Below are 24,461 nucleotides of genomic sequence, written 5' to 3'. Positions count from 1 at the left end.
GGATTTCTGGCTTCTGACAAAACAGGACGATCTGGCAAGTCCGGGCCCCATTCCCACCCCACGTGGCAGCAACTGGAAAGGGTGAGCGAGCTGCTTCCTCCCCTCCCCAGACATTTCGGTTGTTAATCTCTGCCATTTATTCTTAGATTCTTGGTCAAATCCACAGGACTCACGGAAGTTCCAACACCCAGAGACCTTTCGAGTCAGCGCCCTCCTCAAACCCTATCCTCCCAGAACCACTGGGCGAATGCATCAAGATGAAGCCGCCTGCCTCTGGCAGCCTAGGCGGGTCCTCAGACTGTGCGACAAAATCTGCTTTCTCGCTGCCTTAGCTGGGCCATTCTGTCAGTCTGGAATTCCCTCTCGCTTCTTTTCAGTTTTCGTAAATCCCTTCCCTATCCTTTAAGACTCGCTCAGCTCAGAGCCAGCTTGGGCAAGTTTCCACAGCTGGTGGGGTTAACTGTTCACTCCCCTGTGCTCCTGCAGCTTTTCCTGTCCACCTTGGGGCCTCGCTGGCTATACAGGAGTCGACTTTCTTAAGTAGGGCCTAAGAAACTTGACGGCTAAGATGCTTTGCTATTTTGTGCGATGACTAGCATGACTTTCACAGCGTGCACCTGGAATCCTCTGGGGTCAAGAGGGTTTTGGATAGCATTTCTGATATTGTGAGCTGTCTCCGAATACCTACTCTGCAGTTACAGACCTGTCAGCTAGGCATGGCCATGTGACTAATTTGTGGCTAATGAGATAGAAATGAAAGTAGCATGTTGGATTTCCAGGAAGCCTTCTTTAAAAAAAAAAATAGTGGTGTGCCTTCTTCCATTCTGCTTCCTGAAACATGGGTGTGATGGCTGGCGCTCCAGCAGCTATCTTGGACCATGAGGATGAATCACGTATTAGGGGGCATGGAGATGGCAGAGCATTGAGCAGGATGGAGTTTTGGTCCCTGAGGCCTTTGTGGCGCCCTTGGCTGGCGTCATCCAGGTTTCCTCTACCTGAGAGGGAAACAAGCTTCTCTTTTGGGTTTTTCTTTACTATGTGGTTGAACCTAATCTTAATTGACAGTTGCTAAAAAGCTTTGCTGATGCAGGGATGTGAGCTGAGCTCCACAGAGACAAGGGGCTGGCTGACCCCAGATTTTCCAGGGTAGGGAGAGCTGCCCTGCACTTCCTAGGGGGAAATCTAGGGGCGGTGGGGTGAGAAAAAAGAGGGGAAGAGGCAATTGAGATGGAGGACATGACTTTCCCACAACCCCCCAAATCTTTAAGAAACGCTCCTTCAACTTTTTCCTTCTGTGGTGCGAGTGGGCTTTTCGGTTGGAAACCAGTGACCGAGCTAAGTTACGTCTGGGTTCATACCAGGTCACGCAGAGATCATGCACGAGGGCCAACACCTGGAAACGGTGGGGCCCACAGGAGACTAAAGGCTACACACACGCGCACTGGCTAGAGAACTGGAGGGGCTGAGCCAAAGGTTTCCTCAATCTCCGAGGCGCAGGGAGGCCCCAGCTGACCTTTGTGGTCTGCCCAGAGCTTGTGCCGTTTGGCAGAGTGTAATTCCCTGGTTGCATGACTGAAGTGCAACTATTTCAGGTTAAAAACTGGAAGATATGACAACTACCTAGGTGTATGGGGGATCCCACGGGGATCTTTAGGGAGCTGAGGTGGCAGCAACCTGGCTGGCTAAGAATTCATCTCAGGGACTCTGCCCTCTACTAAAAGGGCACGGACCTCACCCCACAGCCTCGTCCCCCACAGAGGCTCTTCCTTCCGTATATCACCTGCTTCCAGGAGGGGTTTCAAGGTGGCTTATATTTAAAAACCCAAACCCAAATGCCATAAATACTAAATACTGAAAGCCACGAAAACACAAGCTAAATGACCAGAGTCCAACAACAAAAGGCGGAAAGTGAAAAGTTACACCAGGACTTCCAGCTGTGGGAAGCTGATGTCACCGCTTGGCTCTGCACTTCCTGGGAACCAAGACCTCAAGGAAAACTGTCCCAGGTGACCTGGTTCTCGAGACACCAGTCCATGCGCAAGGTTCCCGTCCTATTACACTCTCCCCAGGATACGTCCCCAAAGACAGCTTCCTGGAAGAGAGAGCTGCCCGACTGGAGGTAGGGCCTCATTCTGGAAAGATCCTGCCATAATACAGGGCTTTGCAAACTGTTTTCCTCAGTTTGAATGAGGAGGGGGCTGGGGTGAAAGGCTGGTAGTTCTGCCATTTGCCATCAGTGTCCCCTTATCTGATTGCGACATGGCACCGAGTAACAGTTCCCTCCTATCAGGAGAATAAACACAGACCACGGCACATTCAGTCTGTGGCAAGGGGACTCTAAGGACACGTAGAGACGAGAAAGCTGGACCGCTACCCAGCCTCTCCTGACTGCCGCCGCTTTAGTGTGTGTGGCACGGTTTCCTGTTCTTCAAGAGAAGCTAGGTATCTGGGTTTTTACGGAAAACCTCCTGATTTTTAATATTGTTGACAACTGATTTCACATTCCTTTTTTTAAACGAGAAGCAGGAAACCTCAGGCAAGCCAAACCAAGTGCATCTCGTGTCCGTGTAGGCTGTTGGCCACAGCCTCTGTCCCGGGCTGAGGCCCGGGTGTCCCATGGCCCGGCCACCTGGCCCAAGCTCCTCACACGTGGGGCTTCTGAGTCTGAAGCCCGTGACCCTAAGCCATTTAAGTCTCAGACAAATGTGCTTCAAAGAAGTCCACTTTTCAAGAGACCTCTTTTAGGAAAAGGCTCTAAGATTTAGAGGGGAGAGCTGTCTGCCCTAAGGAAAAAATGACATTTATTTATGCTTGTTCCACGCTGAAAAGCATAAAATAAAACCCACCAAGGGCTGATTCAGGAGCAACCCATGCATTTTCGACAGTCTCCGACTTGAATGAGGACCGTGGGGCAGGCGAGGGTGCCCTGAGCGTGCCTTCCATTAGCAAATTCATTCCGCTCGGCCTCAGCTCAGGTTTCCACCATGTAATGTTCAGATTTTCCCACTACCCTCAGTGCTGGGAAACAGGAAAAAATCAATCGGCCTTGTGACCTTGCGCACAGAACCGAAGACAGCAAGTGCGGCCGTGGTCCTCTCTCTCCCCTTTCTGGCTCCTTCCTCGGCTCTGCCCTTTCACCCCCCAGTGCAGTCTGCCAGGTCCCTGGGGCGAGAGCAGGGGGGGGGTGGGACTGAGTTTGGGACTTCAGCCTGCGGGGGGAGGGGGTGGCGGTGGTGGCTCTGGACAGACTGCAGCCACAGGGTCTACACCCGACACTGAGGTTTCTCATCCACACTTCTGACTCAAGAGGCTGGTTCCTCCCCACCGCCTCGGGGAAGCTGAGAGAGGTGGTGGTCGGGGGCCATTAAGTGAGGCGGGGGGCACACCAAAAAAACGAAACTACCTGCAGCTGTTCAAAGAGCATGTGCATGGGGGAAGATGCTGGGAAGCAGGGTTCAGAGTCAAGTCCAAGGCCATGCACCCACGGGGCCAGGGGGGGCCTGTGTGTTCACCCAGGCGCCTAAGAAGTTTGCACAAAAAAGAAGGAATCTAAAAGCACGGGTGCAGGGCTCAGAATGGCAGCGACCCTGCAGGCCAGCAGGGCCTTGCTCACTGCTAGGACTCTGAGGCTTGAAGGAAGGTCGAAGACTCAGAGCTCCTCCAACCTCGCCTTTGGGAGCCACACACGAGTTCCTGTCTCAGGGCTGTGCGCATCAACTCTGGGCCTTAGCAGCAATCTACGGGCTTTTCAGAACCCCAGTGGTCACCCTACGTGATTTCTGATTTTCTTTCTGTCCAGCCCAGGGGGCAGATTTGCAAATCAGGCATCTGGAAAGGGACGGGGGCATTTCTACTGCCTCTCTTGGCCAAGCCTGAGCCACCTCACCACAGGCGACCCCTTAGATCACTGACTGGCTGTACCTCAAAATGCTTAAAGACTTTTATTTCTGGTTGCTTTTAAAGGGATAACAATGTCCAACACATAAAAATAGCTGGGAACTTGCAGCATCTTTTTGCCTATAGCTCTTTATCCATGGATAAATCCTCTTGGATTTTTAAAGACTATACTTGAAAACCTGCAGAAAAGAAAAAATAAGTCTTTCAGTGTCTTGCTTTCTCTCTGTGCCATATCTTTCCCAACTCTGCCCTTCAAAGCGTTTATACTTCTGGGTAAAGCCTGCCTGAGTGGACTGCCTCCAGGGGAGACAGCCAAGGTCTAAATGCCCCTTTGGCTGCCAGGGGGCATCTGGGCTGTGAGAACGCTAGCACCTTGCCATGCACAGCTGTGCTGGCATTCCTTAGCCAGCGCGGACATGAGCACCCTCCAGGCTGCAGAGGATCGGCTGGCATGCAGGCATGAGTTGACTAGACCTGTTACAGTGGCACAACCTCGTCTGGGTTTTTAAAACCGAGGGTTGCCAGGACGTGGGCTTTATTCCCAAGGACAGGGTCTCTGCCTCACCCAGCCCTGCCCTCCTCCAATGGCATTACCGTCTGTACATTAGCAAGCAAAGAGCTCCACAACAGTCTTTCAGGAAAGGCACTAGAAAGCGCATCAGTGACTGTCTCGGCTGTCTCTCAACTGAGGCAGCGAATAGGGCTGAAAGAGCAGCGAGAGGGGGGCGGGTTAGACAGTTGTGGCGAGGGCTTCTGGGGGGGTGGGGGGGAGGTCGTGACCCCTGACTCCTCTGGCCCCAGGGCCTAAGGGACCCAAGCCTGGAACTACTGGCCAGGGCTGGGTCGGTCAGCTGCAGCCCTGCTTGCAAAGGACAACCTCCTGAGGTTCCCACGGGCCCAAGGATCACCTGACTTTCCAGCAAGTCTCTCATCTCATCAGCCTGCTCTGTGCTCTCAGGCCGGGAGGGGTAAGGCCACGTGGTATCTACCCCACACTGACATGTATGCCCTGCCACGTGTGTTCTACAAGGTGGCAGTGTGCCAAGGGGCCGAGGGCTTAGTATGCATCTTCAGCAAAAGGCACGCGCACACGACACGTACTTAACCCACTCCCAGAGCAGAATGGCACACACGGTCCTGGCTCCAAGTGCACGTATTTGCCAGGACTCGGGCTCTCAGAGGGGCCACGTCACCGAAGCCTCTCCCACTGTTTTAACAGAGTGGACTTAGGCCCAGCCAGCAGGAGATGACGTTCTATTACACGTCATCTACGAAAAGCCCTGGAGATACGGTCTGGCTCTACGTGGGTCAGGGCGAGTCAGGGAATGTGTGCAGGGCCACACGAAGACCGTGATGGGTATCGGCCCAGGACAGGCTTCAAAAGCCATTGCCTGAGGTCACCGAGCAGACAGGACGGCCAACTTCCGTCCTGCCTGACCTGGGGGACACAGGCAGACAGGTGGCTGCACGCACGGCCCTGACATCTCCAAGGGAGAAGCCCTGAGAAGGGCAGAGTCTCGGGTCTGGGCCTGGAGTTCCCCGGGGGGCCAGCCACTCTGGGTGGCTTGTGGCTCAAGGGAACCACTTACCCCGCAAGCCCGCGGCTCTCACATGAAAAGTAGGGAGTGGCGGTGACAGAAGTACTCCTCAAGGCCCGTGGGGACCGAACAAATGGATACAGTCTAAATGTTGAGTTAGGGCGAGCTGTTTTGATGACTTAACTGGCACTTGGGTCCAATGAGGTAAGAACTGGGGGTTTTCATTTTTATAAACGTTTTTACACATGGGGAGGCGGGGAGAAACGTGGCAGAAGCAATGGCTCAGCTCTAGAGAAAACAGCACAACAGAAGGCAAAATTCTTCCTTATTCACTGTTGCGACTCAGGATTTTGGGAGTTAGTCAAGAGAGCTTTTCTACAGTAACTTTAAATATCTAAGCTTAAGGGATTTCTCTGAAAACAGTAAATGAGGAAATGGAGTTCTTGTTATTTTCACCTCAAATCGTTAATGTTTGGGTTCAAGACACATGTGACAGTGCTGTTTGTTAGTATTTCTTTGCTAGAGAGTTAAATGATTAGGTGGAACCGTATGAAACTGCTCATATTCAACCAACATGACCCCCAGGAAATGACAATTTCATACAGTTCAGCCTAATAGGGATTTCTCTCTCTCAAAGATCTCCACTGGAAATAATTCATGGAGGGAAGAGACAGGAAGCAGCCAGCTGTGTATTCAAAAGAGTAGCTTTCCCCAGTTCTCCCTTTTCAGCTCACATTTCTCTCTGTGTGTGTGTATGTGTGTGTGTGTGTGTGTGTGTGTGTGTGTGTGTGTGTGTGTACACACATGTGTGTGATCCTCTCTCCAGCTTGGATTCACCTTTCCATTTCCAAAAGGCAGTCACTGCAACAAAATGCTGGAAATGATCTTGGCATTTAAGGAGAGGTGTGTCTTCTGGTTGGAAAAGCCCTGAAAGGGGGGCTTGTAGGACTCGGGGGGGGGGGGTCTGCTCTCTCTCGGCGCCTCCCTGCAAATGCTAATAAGCCTTTGCGTTCGACGTTATTATAGCCCCAGATATTCTGCATTTGTAGTTTTGACTTTTTTTTAGTATTATTAATATTTCATCATAAAAGTATTGATTTCCTTTAACTAAAGAGACTTTAAAGTTTGCTGCATCCTTAAGCATGATTTTATTATGTCTTGGGGCCAAATGTTTTTCCCTCCCCCCAAAGGAATGCTTTTCCTATTATATAATGTGTGTCAAGAAGAAAAAAGGAATTGATTCACAGAATTCTGCATTATAGGCAACTTTTAAGGAACGTATGTAGGAGGTAGAGCGGACAGACATTTCCTAAACATGACCACAGTTGTCTCATTAAGCCTTTTCATCTGTCAAAAATAAGAACCAAAGCACAAAATTTGTTTTAAAATACGAGACAGCTCTAAGAAAAGCTAATGTGGCGAACATGAAGACAACCGTAGACGCGACCCCAAAGCTTTGCAAGTCCTTACGAGGGCTCCAGTTTGCACACTGTCGTCGCCCTTTACGGAAGCCGGCAGAATGCAAGTGTTAGAGAAACACTGCTGGTGTGGGGTTGCCCTGCAGAGGCTCCGTTCCCCTCTCCAACTACAGGCTGCAAGCACCGGCGCCAGCTGCCAGCTGCAGAGCTCGGGCGAGAAGGCCGGTTTTACAGAACCGATCCAGGAAGCGGGCGGAGGGCAGTAACTGGCAACCCAAACGATGCGCTCTCAAATGTTTAAATATTGAACATCCTTTCTCCTTCCTCCACATTCATTATTAACTTGGACCCACATCACTGTGCACATTGACCATTTCTTCCCAAGAATCCAAGACACAATGGACAATGCCCGGGGCAGCGGGTGGGGGTGGGGCTGAGATTTGGGTTTCTTTCTTTCATACCCTCGCTGGAAATCCTTTACGGTCAGCCCCACGTTTTCAGAGCCACGGATTCCTGGAACCGTCTCAGCCTCTCAGTGACCCCTGGCGCCCGAATGTAGATGATTAGTGCCCCAAATATTGACAGACTGGACTTTCTTCCCCTTCCAAACAAGGGAGCAGTGTTGGAGGGAGGCGGCGTGACAGATGTCGCCACCAGACAAGGGAGCCTGCAGAAATGTCACTCGGACAGGTGCTCTATTGTTTGGGACGTACACACATCCCTCTGCTTCGCCCAGGTAGAAATTATGCCATGTGAATGTCAGAAGTGCCTTTAAAAAAAAAAAAAGAATCTGCCTACAGCCACCAGATGTCCTCTGCTCAGACACAATGGAGGGGCGCCGGTGGTGGACCGGCTCTGACACATGAAATGAAGCACACTGCATGTCAGCAGCCCGGGACAGCAGCCAAGCAAACTCAGAGCTGGGCTGGCACCGGTCCTTGCGAAGATGAACATTTGGGACTAGAAATGTAAACCTAAAACCTTTCCAGAAAACACGGCAGCACCTTTTCTTGGGAATAAATAAGGGGCGGGGGGGGGGCGGAGAAGTCGGCCAAGGGTGGACCGGTCCATCATTCCCACGCAGAACCCAGCTGCCCTCCTGTCAAAAGGAAGGTCCTTTGGATCCGCTCGCAGGATAAGCGGCTGGGCGACCAGCTTTCGTCTTTCCTGGGCTTTTATCTGTTCAAGTGAAAACTGTCCCAAATGACCAGCCTAGAGACCTACTTGCCTTTAAAAGACAGCACTACACTGGAGATCGATGTTTTCCCCTGAAACGCCAGCTAAATTTATCCTCCCCTGCGTCCTGCGCTCTGGCGAGCAGCGCAGGCCCGGGCCGCTGAATGGAGCTGTCTGTCTTCCCACGCGACGGGGCTCTGAGCGCGAGCAGCCCAGCACCTAGCCCTGCGCCTTTGTTCATCACGCACGCAACCCCCTCCCCGTCCCCCAGCTTCTCTTAAGGATTTCTCTGCTGCCTCATTCTCTGAAGTCCCCACGAGTTAAGCTCCTGCTTCTCAAGTTCTGTATCTGATCCCAGCTCTCCAAATCTACTCCGAGAAGCCATCAGGTTGGCTCTGTTTGAACGGGTTTTGGGAATCCCCCTCCCCACCCCCCAAAATGGCTGATGGTTATATCTGATTGTCTTTCGAAGGAGACTGTAGGCTGCCCTGGGCTTTATGGACTGAACTGAACCAGAGAACTTACTTCTCTCTCTGGGTCTCGCTTGGCAAGCTGCCCTGTGAGTGAAATTGCCCTCATTGATTTAATGCCTGATGCCCAGGGAGCCTCGTATTTCTGAAATCTTTATTTGTATATGCGGTTGCAAGGGAACATGCTCTAAACAGACATTTTGAGCTATGGTTTCTATTTTGCTGTTAACCTGTGGACTCACTCTCTCTTTTGGCAGGAATAAGAAGGCAAAAAAAAAAAAATGAGGCCTCGTCAGAAAGAATGCAGGTGCTCATGCTGGTGAGCACGTGGAACACGCAGTGAAGGGGGTGGTGTCCGAAGCACCCAGCAGGCGGGCATCTCTGGAGAGCCCCAGAGAATGAAACTAGGGCCCAGGGATGTCCAGTCTCGCATCCCCAACTCTGCTTTCTGGAAAGCAACCTGGCAAGGTGCTGTCAAGAGCCTTAAATGCAGGTATTCCCAGGGACCCTAAGGAATGGTTTTTAAAGGACTACATGGAAATATGGACAAAGATTTCTGTATAAGGACATTCATCGCAGGGCGAGTCATAGCGTGGTAGAAATGAGTAGCCAATAGACGCGGACTGGCTCAGTCCATTCTGGCTAACCCAGACTGTTACCGGTTGAGTTCTGCCCTCCAGCCCCAATTCTTATGTTGAAGTCCTAACCCCTAGCACCTCAGAATGTGCCTTTGTTTGGGAATAAGGTCATTCAGCAGATGTAATTAGTTGAGATGAGGTCAGTAGGGTGGGGCCTAATCCAGTATGAGTGGTGTGCTTAGAAAAAGGGGACGTTTGGACACAGAGGCATATGCAGGGACAATACCATGTGACGATGAAGGCAGAGCTCGGGGTGATGCTTGTCCAAGCCAAGGAACGACACGACTGCCAGCAAACCACCAGGAGCGGGGAGAGGGGCATGATCCCTCATCACCCTGGGAAGGCACCAGCCCCGCGAGTCCTGGATCTCAGATAATAAATTTCTGCTGCGTAAGCCTCCCAGTTTGTGGTACTCTGTTAGGGCAGCCATAAGAAACCAATGCGCAGACAATGGGCTATTGTGCAGCCATTAAAAAAGAAGCTTAGGAAGAGGTATTCTGCAGCCCGGGGAAATGCTTCTGACATAACAGTGATGTTGTTAAAACCAAAACCCCATGGCCCACCGATTCTGGGCTTGGCTGCACATGTGCACAGAGTCCAAAGGTGCCCGCTGCGGTGCTGCCTGGGAGAATGAAAACCTGGAAATGACCAAAACGCCCAGAGAAACACACACATCTACCCTGCAATACTACACAGCCGTGAAAAGGGACGAGCGACACCTGTACGTGTTAACACAGAAAGGTTTTTGAATCACAGAGGTGTCTGAAAACCAAGCTGCAGAAGGGCAGACAGAATTGTGATTTTGTTTAGGTTAAAAAAAAAACCCAGCCCAAATCATAAGACAATTACGCATCCATAAGCCCTTACCCTAAACCTGAGAGGCTAGATGTATTCTAGAATTTAGAATCTCTAAGGTTAAAAGGCCATATGGTCCTTTAACACGTATACATATATATGAGGTCACGCCCACAGCTGGGTTTCACACAGCTAAAACCAAACATACTAAATTCTGCAAGAAGAAACCATGCCTAGTCACAACAAATGGCATATCAACTCTTATAAATAGCCTATAAATAGTTCAGGGCAGGTTGTACCAAGAAGTGAGCTATGAAAAATCTTTTGGTTTTACAGCTCTACTGGAATTTAAGGGTTGCCAAAGGGGGCTGTGGCCCTGTCCTGTCCCTTAGCTATGGGCGCACGGTTGGGATGCGACTGCACAGAGAAGGGTCTGGGAGGAGCGAAGCCAAACCGTGGGACGTCTGGGGAGGGGTGGGAATAGAGGGTGGTCAACATTTGTTAACATTTTGACTTTTCTCAAATGAAGAATCAACTCATGTCTTTCTTAGAAAGCTGAACATTACAGGGAAAAGGAGACAGAGGAACAACAGAGGAGACGCAAATGAGAAGGAAACTGAAGTATTAACGCCGCTTTTTTCTGGGTTGGTGGATTGGGGTGATTTCCTCTTCCTGGTGCTTCAACAGTTTTTACCGGTAACTTTCTACATCCGCGTGTTAATGAATATACACAAATAGAGGGGCCTGCAGGAACAGCAGACCGGCCGACGGGTTCCATCCATTTCTGTCGTCCTTGGCTCGTCCCCAGGGCCTTGGTGACTTCACAGGGCCGAGCCCCGCTGCTCCCTGACTGGTGCCACCCCAGGTTTGCTCCTGCCCCACAGGCTGGGCCCAGCCGCTGCCTCACCTCCATGGCCATGAAATACAGCCCCTTCCCGGGGTGCGGCCCACACACTGGCCACTTTGATTCATCATCTCTCTTACTCTCAATGTCCTTTATTTTTCTGCCCTCTTTGGTCTTTGATTGCTTTTAGGGAATTTATCATATTGAACTTTTATCCCTTTCCAGGAAACCCTATTCTTTTTTTCTTCCCTTTCACAATTAATAAATAATTGCGAGCGCGCGTCTTTGGACACAGGCACATCCTGCTTCCTCCAAAGAGCTGCTGCAGTGTCTCTTTTGGGGTCCCTCTGGGCCTGTGAAGGGCATGTCACCTGTCATTATTGGGGGAGCATTTTGGTCCATCACTGCGCTTAGGGGAAGGGTGCCAGGGTGCCAATGGGGTTCTCATTATGTGAGCTGCTCTCGACCCTGCAAAGCCATCCTCCAGAGAGGGGACGGGGGGGACGCAGTACTGGCCTGGGGGTCTATGCACCGGCTACGGGCAGGGAGACAGAGGTGCAGCGTAAGAGGTCGAGCGTAGGCTTTGGGACAGACAGGCGGGTTCAAATCCCAGCCCGATGCCGACTGCCTGGGTAGCCGAGCCTCGGTTTCCCTGGGTAGAATGTGGAGCAAACAGTCCCTACACCTCACGCATTGCTGTGAGGATTAAGTGAGACGAATACACACAACCACGCCTCACAGAGGGGCTGATGTGTAGTAAGTGCTCAGTAAACAGTAGCTGGCATTCTTAAGTTGTAGCACCAGCCACAGCTCTGAGTGTTGCTCTCCGGACACCCTTTATCAGTTTCTCCTACACAGGAGGAGGAGCACGAATAGTCCTGACCAGCTCCAGGAGATAACATGGAGCATTTTGGATAATAGTTTTAAAAAGTCACTGGAGTGAACTGGACACAGGGGCTGACTATCTCCTACCAGCACCAGGAAGTCACTTCCAGGGCAACAAGTGCGGATTGTTCACCTGTTTTCTGTCTCAAATCCGCAACACACGCTGCTCGCCACTTCAGAGGTTTTCAACAAATGCTCACAGCAGTGATTTTAATACCTACTTTCTTTCCCAGAAGTCATGATTCTGAGGTCAGACCACAGGCAGCCGAGATTTCTGGAAAGGTATGAAATGCAAACTTATCTCATAATTTACAGGAAAGAAAAGGGAACAGGAGGCTATTTTACCAGTAACAACAGTCTTTTCTTCAAACTCAAAAAGAAATGGAAAAAAGGCAAATTTTAGGGAAGAGGAAGGGTGCCAGGTGAGTGGATTGCATTGAGGTTTCCAAATGATTCTGGAACACGCTGCAGGTTCCACTGTCTTTTTTCAAATTTGGACTGCTTTAAGGAAAATGTTGCATAAATTAGATGATTTTATGATCAAAATGGGACCCAAATGAGATAGCCTGAGCATGAGAAAAAGATGGCAGCTTTGTGACAGTCTGACTAGTTTAGAACTGTTTTTTTAATACAATGGCTTTACTGAGATATCATTCACATACTGTATAATCTACCCATTTAAAGGGTACAATCCAATGGTTCTTAGGGTATTCCCAGAGTTGTGCAACCATCACTATAATCAGCTTTAGAACATTTCCATCCCCCTTATAACTAGCTGTTACTGAAACTTGTAATGGGGGGTTACAAACACATTTATCCCTGACTGTGCAGAATGAGTCTTTTAAAGAACATCCCACTGTAGGTTCTGCCATTTGTTCTCCTGCATGTGGCATAAAACACTTCACTTTTCACATCAGGCCCAAGCCCAAGAGCTTTCCCTTCCAATAGAATTCACCAGAAAAATGTTCTGGGTCCAATTCCTCCTCCCATGCTCCTTGCTAACGAGGGGAGGAGACCCGGGCCACTGTCGGAAGTGCTGGGCTGAACACTTTCCTAGGAAACAGGGCTGGGATCTGGGGCCCCACTTATCTGGCCAGTGTGGAAACTGATGACACAGGGGAATTTTGTGCCCAGACAAGCTGGTGGCAGGTGTCACATGGACAGCAATGTGTTCACTCCCTGGGGATCCGGGCAGCCCGTGGGTTAAGACATCAGGCTCTCTCGTCTGCGTGGGCTCCTGTCTGGGATGGACTGCTGCCCAGCTTTGCTCGTCCGCCTCCTCCCGGGTCGACATCCCTTCCTCAGAGAGGCCTTACAGATGCCTGTCCTCTGTTGCACACGATCCCAGCTCTCAGTACGTCCCTTCAGGGCCCCGGTCATGGAGGGCAGTTCTGGACTAGCTATGGCATCCCCAGGACCTGGGAGCTCCAAAGGGACTGATCTGTTTGGCTCACCCCTAGTCCACAGTGAACAATGTCGAGCACATAAAAGGGGCGTTGAAGATTTGTTGCCTCGCTCCATCCGTCCATCCATCCATCCGTCCATCTATCCATCCATCCACCCACCTCTCTCTCCCTCCCTCTACATCCATCCATCCGTCCATCCATCCATGCATGCATCCAATACTTCCCAAGTACCACCCTATATGCCTCGTACAGCTAGGCATTTAGCAATAACACAGTGTCTGCTCTCTTGGGGCTTCCGGTTCAATAGTGGGATGGGATGGGATGGGAGGTGGGGTGGATGGTGGGCCGGCAAGGAAGAAATAGAAAATGGTGGGAGGGGGCGAGTGCTACAGAAAGAATTAAGCAGGGCAAGGGATGTCTGGAGTGCGGGGAGTGGGGCAGGGCTGTGACTGACGTGGGATGGTCAGGGGAGACCCCTCTGAGACAGTGAGGTCTGGGGGACGACCTGAAGGCAGTGGGGACAGAGCCACCAGCACCTGGGACGAGTGTTCTAAGCAGAGGCCAGCCAGTGCAGGGGCTACAAGGCAGAGCGAGCCCGGCGCGCTCAGGGCTTGGCGGAGGCCCCTGGGGCTGCCTTGGAGTAGGCCGGGGGGACAGCGGGGAGAGACGATGTCAGTCTCAGGAGGAGCTGAGGGCCCGGGCTGTGTGGGGCCTTGGGGGCCATTGTAAGGGTTTGGGCTTCATTCAGAGTGGAAGACAGCCAGTGACAGGTTTAGGCAGAGGACATGCATGATCTGACTTGTGCCTGAAAAGGGTCTTTCTAGCTGTGCTGCTAAGAACAGACCAAAGAGGCCAAAGAGATTTGAAGGCCAAGATCAGAAGCAAGCACACAATGTCCTGCAGGCCAAATCCCCCAATCCGGCAACGGACCTGTTTTTGTAAGTGAAGTTTTCCTGGAATGCAGCCACTACCGCTCATGTATATATTGTCCATGGCTGCTTGGCTGCGGTGGCAGACTCAGATGTGACAGAGACCACATGGCCCGCAGAGCCTAAAATATTTACTATCTGGCTCTTGAAGAAAGTTCGCCAACTCCCGGCCCAGGAGATGGGGTGCAGGATGTAGGGGGCTGGAATCTGCCCACATTTCCCAGGTAGCAGCGCTGACGGGCTGGGTAAGCTCTGGCACTGCAGTGGGCGCATGAGTGATTTATTTTCCAGCTGCCCAATGGGAGGACTTGTTTTTGGCTGCCTCTTCTTTCCAGCTAAGTGTAGGTCATCGGGTCCCAGAGGCTGCCCAGCCTGGGGCTGGCCCCTGTGAGCGACTGTTTTCCTGCTCCGAGGGTTGTGTGTATCGCTCTAGAGGCGGCCTTTCGCCTCCCCTGGGCCCTCTGATGAAGTCCAGGACAGTCAGCCCGGCCCAGGAGGTCATCCCCACCCACGTGGCCTCATCTGCTGCTGTCCCCGCCCCACACAGCTCAGGCTGCTTGTAGGACCCACGTGCACACTGTGCTTTCCAGAGCCTGTGATGCCCACATTTAGCCTGGCCCATCCGTCGAGACCTCCTTCTGGACCCTCCTGGCCCTCCATTTCTGGGAGGGTAGCGCCCCCATTCTGGGCTCCCACGCCATCACCGTGAGGATCAGACACCATAACAACAGCGCGTTAGGCGCTGCGTTCCCCAGGGCACCATGCGCTCCTGAGGGCACCCCCATCCAGAGCCTTGCACTCCCCAGTTCTGGGCAGAGCACGCTGCAGAGCAGTGGCCGTAACGGGTTTCCTGAAAGCATGACAAGCTACAAAGAACTGGCCTCTCCCGGAACTGGGCCCAGGGTACCAAGCCATCTTGCCCTCATAGCCAGGACCCCCTGGTGCCCCAAGCTCACCAGGAGCAGCTGCTGTGATGGAGGACAGCTGATGCTCAATAAATGTGTGCTGGATAAAGGAATGAATGAAAAGACAAACTCCACGGCTTTTCACAGAAGCCCACCTTTGCGGTTCCGTGAAGGCAGAGAGCTAAAGAAGTCCCCAAACTTGCATCACTGACGGGCTTAACTACAAGCCCTCTCTGGGTTAGCCCAAGAACCTTCCAGAAAGTGTCTAAATTCATCCCTGACCAGCAGTCCTTAAATCTCCGCCGCGAAGCTCCTTGCTCGGCAGGCGTACCGGCATTTTCCACGGCAGGTCAGTGCCTCGTTATTTTTTTGAAAAAGAGTTCTGGCTGAGAGCCAGGCTGGCTGCAAAAAGTAGGAGTAAAAGCTGTTGATACATCACACCTATTGGGCAAATGTCACTTGGCTTGGGGAAGCCTAGACAACCACTTAGCGCTGCCACCACGCACAGGCATCTCGGCCTGATTTATCAGCGAGCTCTGTCTGACAGGCGTGCTCAGAAATCCTTCTCGGCCGGGTACTGAAGACGGGAGCTCAGGAGCCACGCGTGAGGGGCTGAAGTTGAGATCTCGGCATCCCAGCTCCCAACTGAGCCTCCCCCAGCGGAAGGACAAGAATTGCCTCAGGTCCCCGCCCCGAGGAGGTTCCGTGGAGAATGGGCTGAGCAGACTGCGGGGCGAGGTGCCCTAGGAGTGGGTTTTAGCAACACCCTGTACCACGGTGTGACCCGGGGCGAGTTACTTGGCCTCTCTGGACCTCAGCCTCCTCACCTGTTAAGTGGATAGTTACAGGGCCTTCCTCTCCAGGTTGTTGTGACACCTGATCGTGGAGACATTTAGCCCAATTCTGGCAACGCATGAGCTCCAGGAAACACTCCTCCTCAGGGGTGCCTGAGCCATTTAGACATTTCAACGTCAGAACGGCTCAGGGGGTGCAGAATGCAAAGCACACCACCGCTTCCTGGAGGAGGGACCTGGCCGGTCATCTCGCCTCTCAAGCCTCAGGTTCCCCATCTCACTTCCTCATGGCATTACAGAGATCACAAATGGGAAATGCTCTGCCAACCCTCAGGGGCTACGCGATGTATAGGGACAGCGCCATCCTCAGGAGCTCACCTGTCATGACCAGGCAAGCTGCACCCACACTGGTCACTGACCACGCTAGCCAAGGGTGGAACCCTGCCCTGCCCAGCGGCTCTTGGCTGCTGGAGGGACCCCAATGGTCCCCGCACTGCTGTCCAATCTACTCCCCACCCAGTAGCCACAATGAATTAGGCCCAGCACTCCCCTGCTTCAAGTCCCCCAAGGCTGCCCAGAGCTCCCAGGATGGAATCCACACCCCTCACCCCCGGGACGGCCTTCTCCCCTACCCCTACCCCTCACTCCTGTGTTCCAGCTGCACGGGTCCTCTAAGTGATAGCCCTGTCAGGGACTGTCCCCCAGTGATCTCTGGCACCGTGGTCACAAGTTGATGCCGGCCTCCCCCACGTGGGCTGTCAGCTGCACGAGGGCCTCATGTGGGCCTCACGGGCTCAGTGCGCACTTGCTGGAGGAAGCAACGCGCACTGTCTCTGCTGGCTCTAGCAGGGCAGAAGGCCCTTGCCTGGCAGAGCCCGAGAGAGCGCCCTGTGGGGCGGCCTGCAGGAGCTGGGCCAGCTGCTCTGAGAGGAGCTTGAGCCCCTGCCACGCGGCTGGGAGCCCTGGCTGGCCACCCCCGAGCTGGTGGCCCTGGGCAGGCGCTCTAGGCCCCTGGCTCCCTCATCAACAGCAGTGAGTACAACACTGTGCTGGCAGGAGGCACCTACAGAGTGCTGGCCCAGGGCTAAGTGCCTGCCCCTGTGGGACAGGTCTTCTCATCAGCCCCATTTTACAGAAGAGGAACTTAGAGAACTTCCTGACATCACCCAACTGTCAATGGGTAGGTGCTGACTTAAAGCCAGAGGGGCTGACTCCAGGGCGTGTGGCCCTGACCTCATGGCCACGGCTCCCTGGCAGGGATGTGGCGCAGTTTAGACAGCATGGTGGCACTTCTGGCACATAGTAGGTGCCCAAGTGCTGGCAGCTGTTAAGCTGCTGGAGGCCAGCACCTTCCTATGGGTATCTCGGCCAGCACAAGAGCCCCTCTGTGACCCATTGGGGGCCGGAGTCCATGCAGGGTGGTTTCTGCACTTGCTCTCTGCTGAGGGTGGAGTGAAGTGGTCAGACAGAGGGGCCGAGGCACAGGCCATGGCCTCCACCAGACCCGGGCACTGTTTCAGGAAGCAAGGACGCTGCTCTGAGCTGGTGGACATTTCCCTGGGGCATCAGGCTGAACATCTGGCAAAAAGAAAGCACATTTTTCCAAAACGCCCAAGATTTTATAAATGTCAACTATTTCAGAACATTTTCCAGGTTCCTAAGGGTAGTGGTGGGGGTGTTTGGGGAGGCTCATTCCATCAACACCGCCTCTTCCTGCTACCCAGCCGTCCCGATGATTTATGAAGAACTGCTGGATGCAAGAGGCTGGAGTGTGCATGGGACCCAGCATCTGAGGCCCAGCTTTCGGCCTGTGAAGGCGACATGCTCAGAAAGCCACAACAAAGGGCGGCTTTAACTCAGAAGCCCCAGAGCCTTTAAGTCAACTTAACAGGAAAGGAAAGAGCCCTGAGCAAGAGATAACCTTTTTCTCAGGAAGCAGGTAGAAGCAGCATAAATAGAGCAGGAGTCTGAGACCAAGCTCTCTCTGTCTCTCTGGTGATGCGGGGACCCTGGGCAAGTGAGTTTGCTTTCTGAGTCTGGCCTGCCCCCAGCTGAGACAGTGGGATTAGCAACACGACCGTTTTTACGCATGTATCTCCTCAATGTATGTAAACCCAGTGCCTATGAACAGGACTTCCATCCTGGGGCCTTGACAAAATCTGTAATACGAGAAGTATACCACAGATGCCATGCACCTGAATTTTTACCACCTCGCAAATATTTTAGGAGAAGCCACTGCAAATCACAGTCCAAACTTGGTATTTCACATGGTTGAAGCCATCCACTCCCAAAATCATGTTATGAGGAGGCAGCTTTCAAGGACTTGAGCTCTGGAGACAAAAGTAAAACAATTCATGAGCCCTCATCAGATGGGCTTCAGAATATGTTTTTGCGATTACTCTGGGGCTTAAGAAAGCAGACTGCTTAAGTATGAAGAGATGTCACAAAACAGCCATTCCCATCACACTGGGATAATATTGACTTTCGGAGCTTTGGGAATTTGAGATGTTAAAAGAAATAATACTGAGTGTGTTTTCGGAGAAAAGCACATTTATACAAAATGCCATGGCTGCACAGCTACAAATAAAGGAAGCTGTATTTTAGTCATGGGATGCTGGCTACAGAGAGAAAGAATCATAGAAAGTCATAACCTCAGCAGAGATGCCAGGAGGCAGGCGCAGGGCTCACCGGAGGCTCCAGTACGCCAACCTCTGACGTTCTGTCTGGAATGACAAGTCAAGCTGTGGGTGTGCCAGTGCCTGGGGACCCCTGCCAGCCCCTGGGGACCTTTTTCATCGTCACAGCTCCTGGAGGCCTTCTGGACAGAACAAGATCACAAGGAATGAGGACTTTGCTGGGTCGGAAGTTGGAATCATCAAAATGCCCTTGTGATCAGAGAGAAACTGAGGCTCTCTGATACTGTGCCTTGAACTAGCCCTGTGGCACCCCATTCCGTCCACCCACATACTTCACTGGTCACCACATCCCGTTAGCTCCACAGCCTAGATATTTCTGGACTCACTTCATGGTTACCTACCCCAGGGACATCCCTGCACAAGAGTGCACGGAGACATCGTTATTTGTTAAGGACAAAAACCTGGCCACAACCTACACATCCATCAGCAGGGGATTGGCTAAATAAACAGTGGTTTGCTCACATGATGGATTGCTCTGCAACAGTCAAAAACGAATGAGGGCGTTCTTATGAACATTAAAGAAAATGGCAATCCTATAGTACAAGTATAGTATGTAATGCCCAGAAAAAGGTACAGAAGGACATACACCACGCTGAGGAAGGGGGTACCTCTGTGGAGAGACTTTCTCATCCATAAGATGGGCCTCGCACCACCTACTACTGCACAGGTGGTGAGTGCTAAGGGAAGGGCTGAATGTGCCTTGGGTCTCCTTTCTGTCCACCTCTCTGCCCTTCCTGACTTCAGTCAATCAAAACCCCAGTCCCCTGATTCGTCACGCCTGTGCCTTAGGACCTCCCATGCCACCCTGTTGCTTCCAGGGTAAAATTCCAACTCTTTAGCAGACCGGAAAGCCTTTGTCATCTGACCCGAGCTTTCCAGCCTCTCTCTCAGTTTCTGAACCCACGGCCACGCCACCACATGTCACCTGCTCCCTCAGGCCTTTGCGCATGCTGTCCCTACTGCGCCTGCCTTACAAGCCCATCTCCCCCATCCAGTCCTCTCTGTATGGTTGGCACAGCATTTATTTGACTCACAAGAGACCTCAATAAATACTTGCTAAATGCATCCTCCCTTTCCTGACTCTAGTCAGTGTATTTTCATGTAACTACCTTGGAATTTTTAAAGCCACTTTTCAAAATGCCAGCTCTTCTCTCACCCACCCCATTGCCCCTCTCCCTGGCGGTCCCCTACCCTGGCCCTTAGGAGCTGCCATGCTTTGAAGAGGCCATCCAGGGCATAAAGGAGTGGGGCATGCAGAGGGCCCAATGGCTTCTGTCTGTCTGCCTTCAGCGCTATTACCGGGTGCCACCCCCGCCTTCTACTTCGGTTCTTCTCACTCTTAGTGGATCCTCATGAACTAACAACTCGCCTCGCCGGCTGCATACTCGGCAGTGCCACTTGCTTGGCATCCCGTTCTCCTGGACCCTAAGGCAAGCGTTATGACTCTCTCTTGGGAAGTGGTAAACTTTGTTCTGGGGGGACCCTGGGGTTCCTTGAGCTAGTTGGAGATACTCTGAGGCCAAAATCAAATCAAGATGGTCTTTTTCCAATGCACAGATAAAATTAAGGGCTATCATCTCTCAGGTTCTGGGTTTTATCCCACAAAGGAGCCACCAATCCTTGGCATTTGTGAGCACTTATCTGTTAATGAACTTGCAGTTGATAAAACCAATGACTTGGCAACAAAAAGACAACAGTAGAAAAAGGCTGAGGGTTTCCTGAGAAGGAATTCCCTTCGTGGCAGAGACTTGCGCCCACAGAGCACAGCCGCATTCTCTGCTGGTTTCTGCGCTCCTGGATCACCCGATGGGACAGTGTCGGGAAGGGGCCAGGAGGGCAGTTTCCAGGCTCTTGGCCTCATGTGGAAAGGTGCTGGCTCCGTTATTCGATGCCCATCAGTGTAACCAGTTGGCTATTAGCTCCTATTGTTTTGCATATAACTGCGGGGCTGCGTTAGCAAGTGTGTGTGTCGCGGATGGTGCAGATCCTGCAATCCTACTTCCTGTGTCTCGCCAGCCGCCAGTGAGACTGTGGTGCAGGAAGACCCTTTGTTGGGGTATTGACGGATGTTTGCTTCTCGTGTCTCGACCAGCCGTCATCGAGAATATAATACAGTGGTATGAACCCCCTATCTGCGGCTCCATTGCTGTTCCTTTTCGGCCTCACCGAATCCTGCGTTCATCTGCCAGGACCTGAGCCCCGCATGACAGATGGAATACGGCAATCATTCACAGGGTCCCCAAAGCACGCCTGATTCCCAGGTGTTCTGCCACCGAATACCTTCAGGGCTGAAGACAGTGGCTCGTGGGATGGGAAGCAGAATGCGTGGCCTGGTGTGAACCCCAGCTGGGCCCAGTGCTCCCCTTCTCGGAGCTCAGGTTTCCTGGTCTGCAGACTGAGGCATGGCGCCGGCCTCCCAGAGCGGTCGTGAGGTTCAGCGGGAACTTCCTGGCTCAGGCAGGCGTGAAGGAATGATGGGGGTCGGTATCTCAGGTGAGCGGGTGTGTCCTGGGCCGGGGGCTTGCAGGGGATGGGTCTCGCTTCTTCTCTGGCCCGGGCTCTGCCTCTGGGAGCTGTGGGACCACAGGCAAATCATACAACCCGAATCTTCACGGCCCTTCTGTAGGAGGTGGCGAATTTGCCCCGGTGTTTTATCAGCATCGATGAAAGCCCTTCTGAAATGAGCAAATCCATACAGCTGCGGGGGTCTCTGTTACTTACAGCAGAAGGGCTACTGGGTTATTAACTCTGTGCAAACTGATGTCACGTGGAGAAGGAGAGCCTATCATTTGGGGTCCCTGGGCCAGCCATGGCTAATAACGACAATAAAAATACTGAGCGCTGCCAACTTTTATTGCTGGCTGCACACGTGCGAGGCGTCCTTCCAGGCACTTCTGTGAATGGACTCGTTTTATGCTTATGATAGCCTAATGAGGTAGGGGACCTTTGCATCCCTGCTTTTACAAAAAATTGTGGTAAAATACACCTGCCAAAAGTTTGCCATCTTAACTGTTTTTTTAGCGTACGGTACGTTCACATTGGTAGGCATCACCCCCACTTTACTGGCCTAAGGCCGTGTCACGAGCATCAGGTCGAGACACAACTTGAACCCTGACTATCTGCTCCGGGGCTGTGCGAAGCCCTCGCCTCCTGCTGACTCTCACCTGGACAAACACTCTGGGACTGAGAAAAGAAACCCCGCAAAGGATGAGCAGACAGGACGCTGGGGAAGGACACTGGGGTTTCCTTCACGGATGCCCCGGGTGGTGAGGGGTGGAACATCCCATATTCCCCTGGTGCTTTCCCATTTCCCACTGTGCTGCACTAGAACTTCGGGGACGAGAGCTGACAGGAGCTGCCTTCTCCGAGGCAGGGACAGGCGTGTACACGAGCAGCTGTGTCACTCGCTCTGGCACATGCCTGCCTGTCCAGTGCTGCCAGCCGGCTGCCTGCGGGGGCCGCCCAGCCAATACAGCACATTCCAAGGCATCACCAAGGACCAATGGCAGAGTGAAGCCGGGGTTCTGGTCTCGCCCACAGCCTCTTGCACAGACTCTCCCTGAGCAATGCGGGGAGTGCTCGCTGCCACACTGTCATCCCCAGAAGGCTCCTGGGCACGCAGTTGCTGCAGCAGTCTGAGGTGGGTAATGACCCCGAGAAGTGAAGCAACTCATTTCTTAGGAACTCTTTTCTCCTCCCTGCCTCCGCACCCCCCCCCACCCCAGAAAAGCTTGTCTAGGGCAGGCAGGCTGGCTCTGCCTGCTCTGTGCTGCATTTCGCAAGGGGAGGGTTGCCCACACAACAAGTGCTAGTGTTTCTATGGGGAGAGTGTCTTTTGGGGGCACATCCCCCAGGTGAGGAAACCCTGTGGGCCCTGAAACAAGAACGTGGTTCCTTCTCGTGCGCTGTGCTCCATGCCCTCAGGCCCTCTCTTCAAGGCTGCCCTAGGGCTCCAATAAGAGGCCTGGCCAGCAGGGACCCATGGACCAGCTCAGGGCTGATCTCTGACGGGGACCTGGTCCCCCCACCCCTGACCCAACCACTTGAAGGCTGATTTCTTAGAGGCAATTGGCAGAAAGCTTTGAAAGAGCTTCAATTCTGCTGCTATGGCTCAGGCAGGGTTTTGAAGCCTCACTTACGCGTTTTGCTCCTGAGAGGCCAGGAGCACATCTGCGCGAGGATTTGCCTTTGTGTGACTCTGACCTCCAGCCTGGTTTGGAAGGGTGGGAGAGGTGTGTTTCTGTATTGCTGCTTTGCGGGCTTGCCTCTGATCCAGTGCAGGGCAAGGACTAGGGAATGTGGAATGTGGCATACAGAAGACAGGGGAGGGGAACACTCTGTCTGTGCCAGGGCCACTCTGAGTGTCCCCTCTCTAATGAGGGTAAGTCCTGCCAACCTCTGACACGCAGGGGTAGGTGGCAGAGCTGTCACATGAAGTTGCTCAACCGCCACCAGTGCCAGTCTTGACGCAAATGGGGTTTTAGAGGCAGAAAGCGGAGGCACGGATCTCAGCTGGTCTTGTGAGAGCTCTGTGGCCTTGGTCTGAGCCTCAGTTTCTTATCTGTAGAGCAGAGCAAGCGATACCAACTTCTAGAGCTGTCCGGAAGATAAAATTAATGCATACAAAGCACCTGGCACAGCTGATTCTTCTGGTCAAGCTACACCCCACACTTCCAGAAATAGATGACTTTTCTGTCTGAAACATGCTGGGGGGTAGAGACAACAGCGTGGTTTTGCCTGATGCCAGAGAGGCCTCAGGTGGTGAGGGTTCACTTCAGAGATGTCAAAACGGCGTGAGGAATTAAAGGGCATGGTGGGAGTGGGGGTGGGCTCAGGGTCTGACCCGGGCTGACCTGAGTTCAAAGCCTCGCTTGGAAGGTTTTACCATTATCCTTTCCTGCACATGAGGGAGCGACAAGATACCAGATACCCCTCTCCCCAGCTCAATACATTTTGCTTTTTTTAAAAAGAACAAAGGCCTCAGGGTCAGAATTAAGTTTCTGTAGCTCACCCCCAGTGGCTGGAGTCTGACCAGGGAGCCAAAGGCTGGGAGGGGTCCCGGGGGGCTGAGGAGACTGGAGGAGGTAGCAGGCTCTCCTTCCCGTGTGACTCCAGGCGGGTATTTTTTGCCTTGGGGAGCTGGAAGGAGAGAATTGGCTCCAGTTTTATAATTGGAAACAAGAAAAAGAACAGGCCTAAAAAATGAGTTTCTGGGAAACACTGTCACGAAATGACATTAGCACCTAGTGCGTTGTCCCCAGGGGTGAAGTCAGAACTGAGGTCTATGAATTAAACATTGATTTTTTTTTCTTCCCCTTTTTTTCAGCTGGAGGCTTTGTGGTCAGCTTGGCTGGCTCCAGGCACCCTGTATGCTTTACATTCTTCCTCAGTTATTCAGCTGCCAAAGGCTGGCCCTGAACTGCACTGCCTTTCCACAGAACTATTAAGTGTTCTGGGTCAGTGACGGATAGGGCGGGTTTGCTTGCCTTTGAGAAAGATAACACCTGTGGAGAGCACAGACCTCTTTCTGTGCTCTGGAATTGAAATGTTTTCCCAGAGACAGTTGGTGCCCTGAACCAGTGACACAAGAAGTGAGTAAAGCAGAGCCTGGCCCTGACGGGATGAAGGTTGGCTTGGCGGCTGGCACCCTGAGCCACCACCAACTGGTGCCGGAGCCAGACCAGGTGTGAGCAAGACGGTACCGCCCCTGCTGCAGGGGTTTACAGCCCGAGACACTGAACAAGTCACCAAGCCCAGCCTCCACCCACCAGTCCATGTCTCCACCTGCCTCCGACAGTCACTCAGTGCCTGCTCACTCAAGTGTCAGCCATCGAGGCCCGGACGATCGGGGCCCCAATGCCTTCCATGCTAGCGCAGGGCAGGGAGGCAGCTGGGAAGACAAACGGGCAACTTCCACTCATGGTGAAGGTGCTGAAGACCACGGGAAAACAATTCCTCAAAAAGTTACGTTACCATGTGACCCAGCAATTCCACTCCTGGGGAGATACTCCGAAGACCTGAAAACAGGTATTCAAACAGAAACCTGTACACGCACACACTCACGGCAGCA

At 52.6% G+C, this 24,461-nt stretch overlaps 1 protein-coding gene across 6 annotated transcripts in view; it reads right to left on the bottom strand.

Moving 5' to 3' along the window:
* CLEC16A (C-type lectin domain containing 16A) overlaps positions 1-24,461 on the bottom strand; it is a 225,531-nt gene that overhangs the window by 17,975 nt on the left and 183,095 nt on the right. Inside the window, exon 23 of one of the 6 annotated variants that reach the window (XM_019650920.1) lies at positions 3,958-4,076. The exons of the other annotated variants lie outside the window; for them this stretch is intronic. Within the exon in view, the coding sequence (XP_019506465.1) occupies positions 4,063-4,076 (14 nt within the window). The 3' untranslated portion in view covers positions 3,958-4,062. Of the gene's footprint in view, positions 1-3,957; positions 4,077-24,461 lie in introns of those variants that run through there. 6 annotated transcript variants of the gene reach the window in all.

The sequence above is a fragment of the Hipposideros armiger genome, unplaced genomic scaffold, assembly GCF_001890085.2.
Source record: "Hipposideros armiger isolate ML-2016 unplaced genomic scaffold, ASM189008v1 scaffold_149, whole genome shotgun sequence".
In the NCBI taxonomy this organism is placed as follows: Eukaryota; Metazoa; Chordata; class Mammalia; order Chiroptera; family Hipposideridae; genus Hipposideros; species Hipposideros armiger.
The sequence above is the reverse complement of the archived record's forward strand: the minus strand, read 5'-3'. Positions and strand labels throughout refer to the sequence as shown.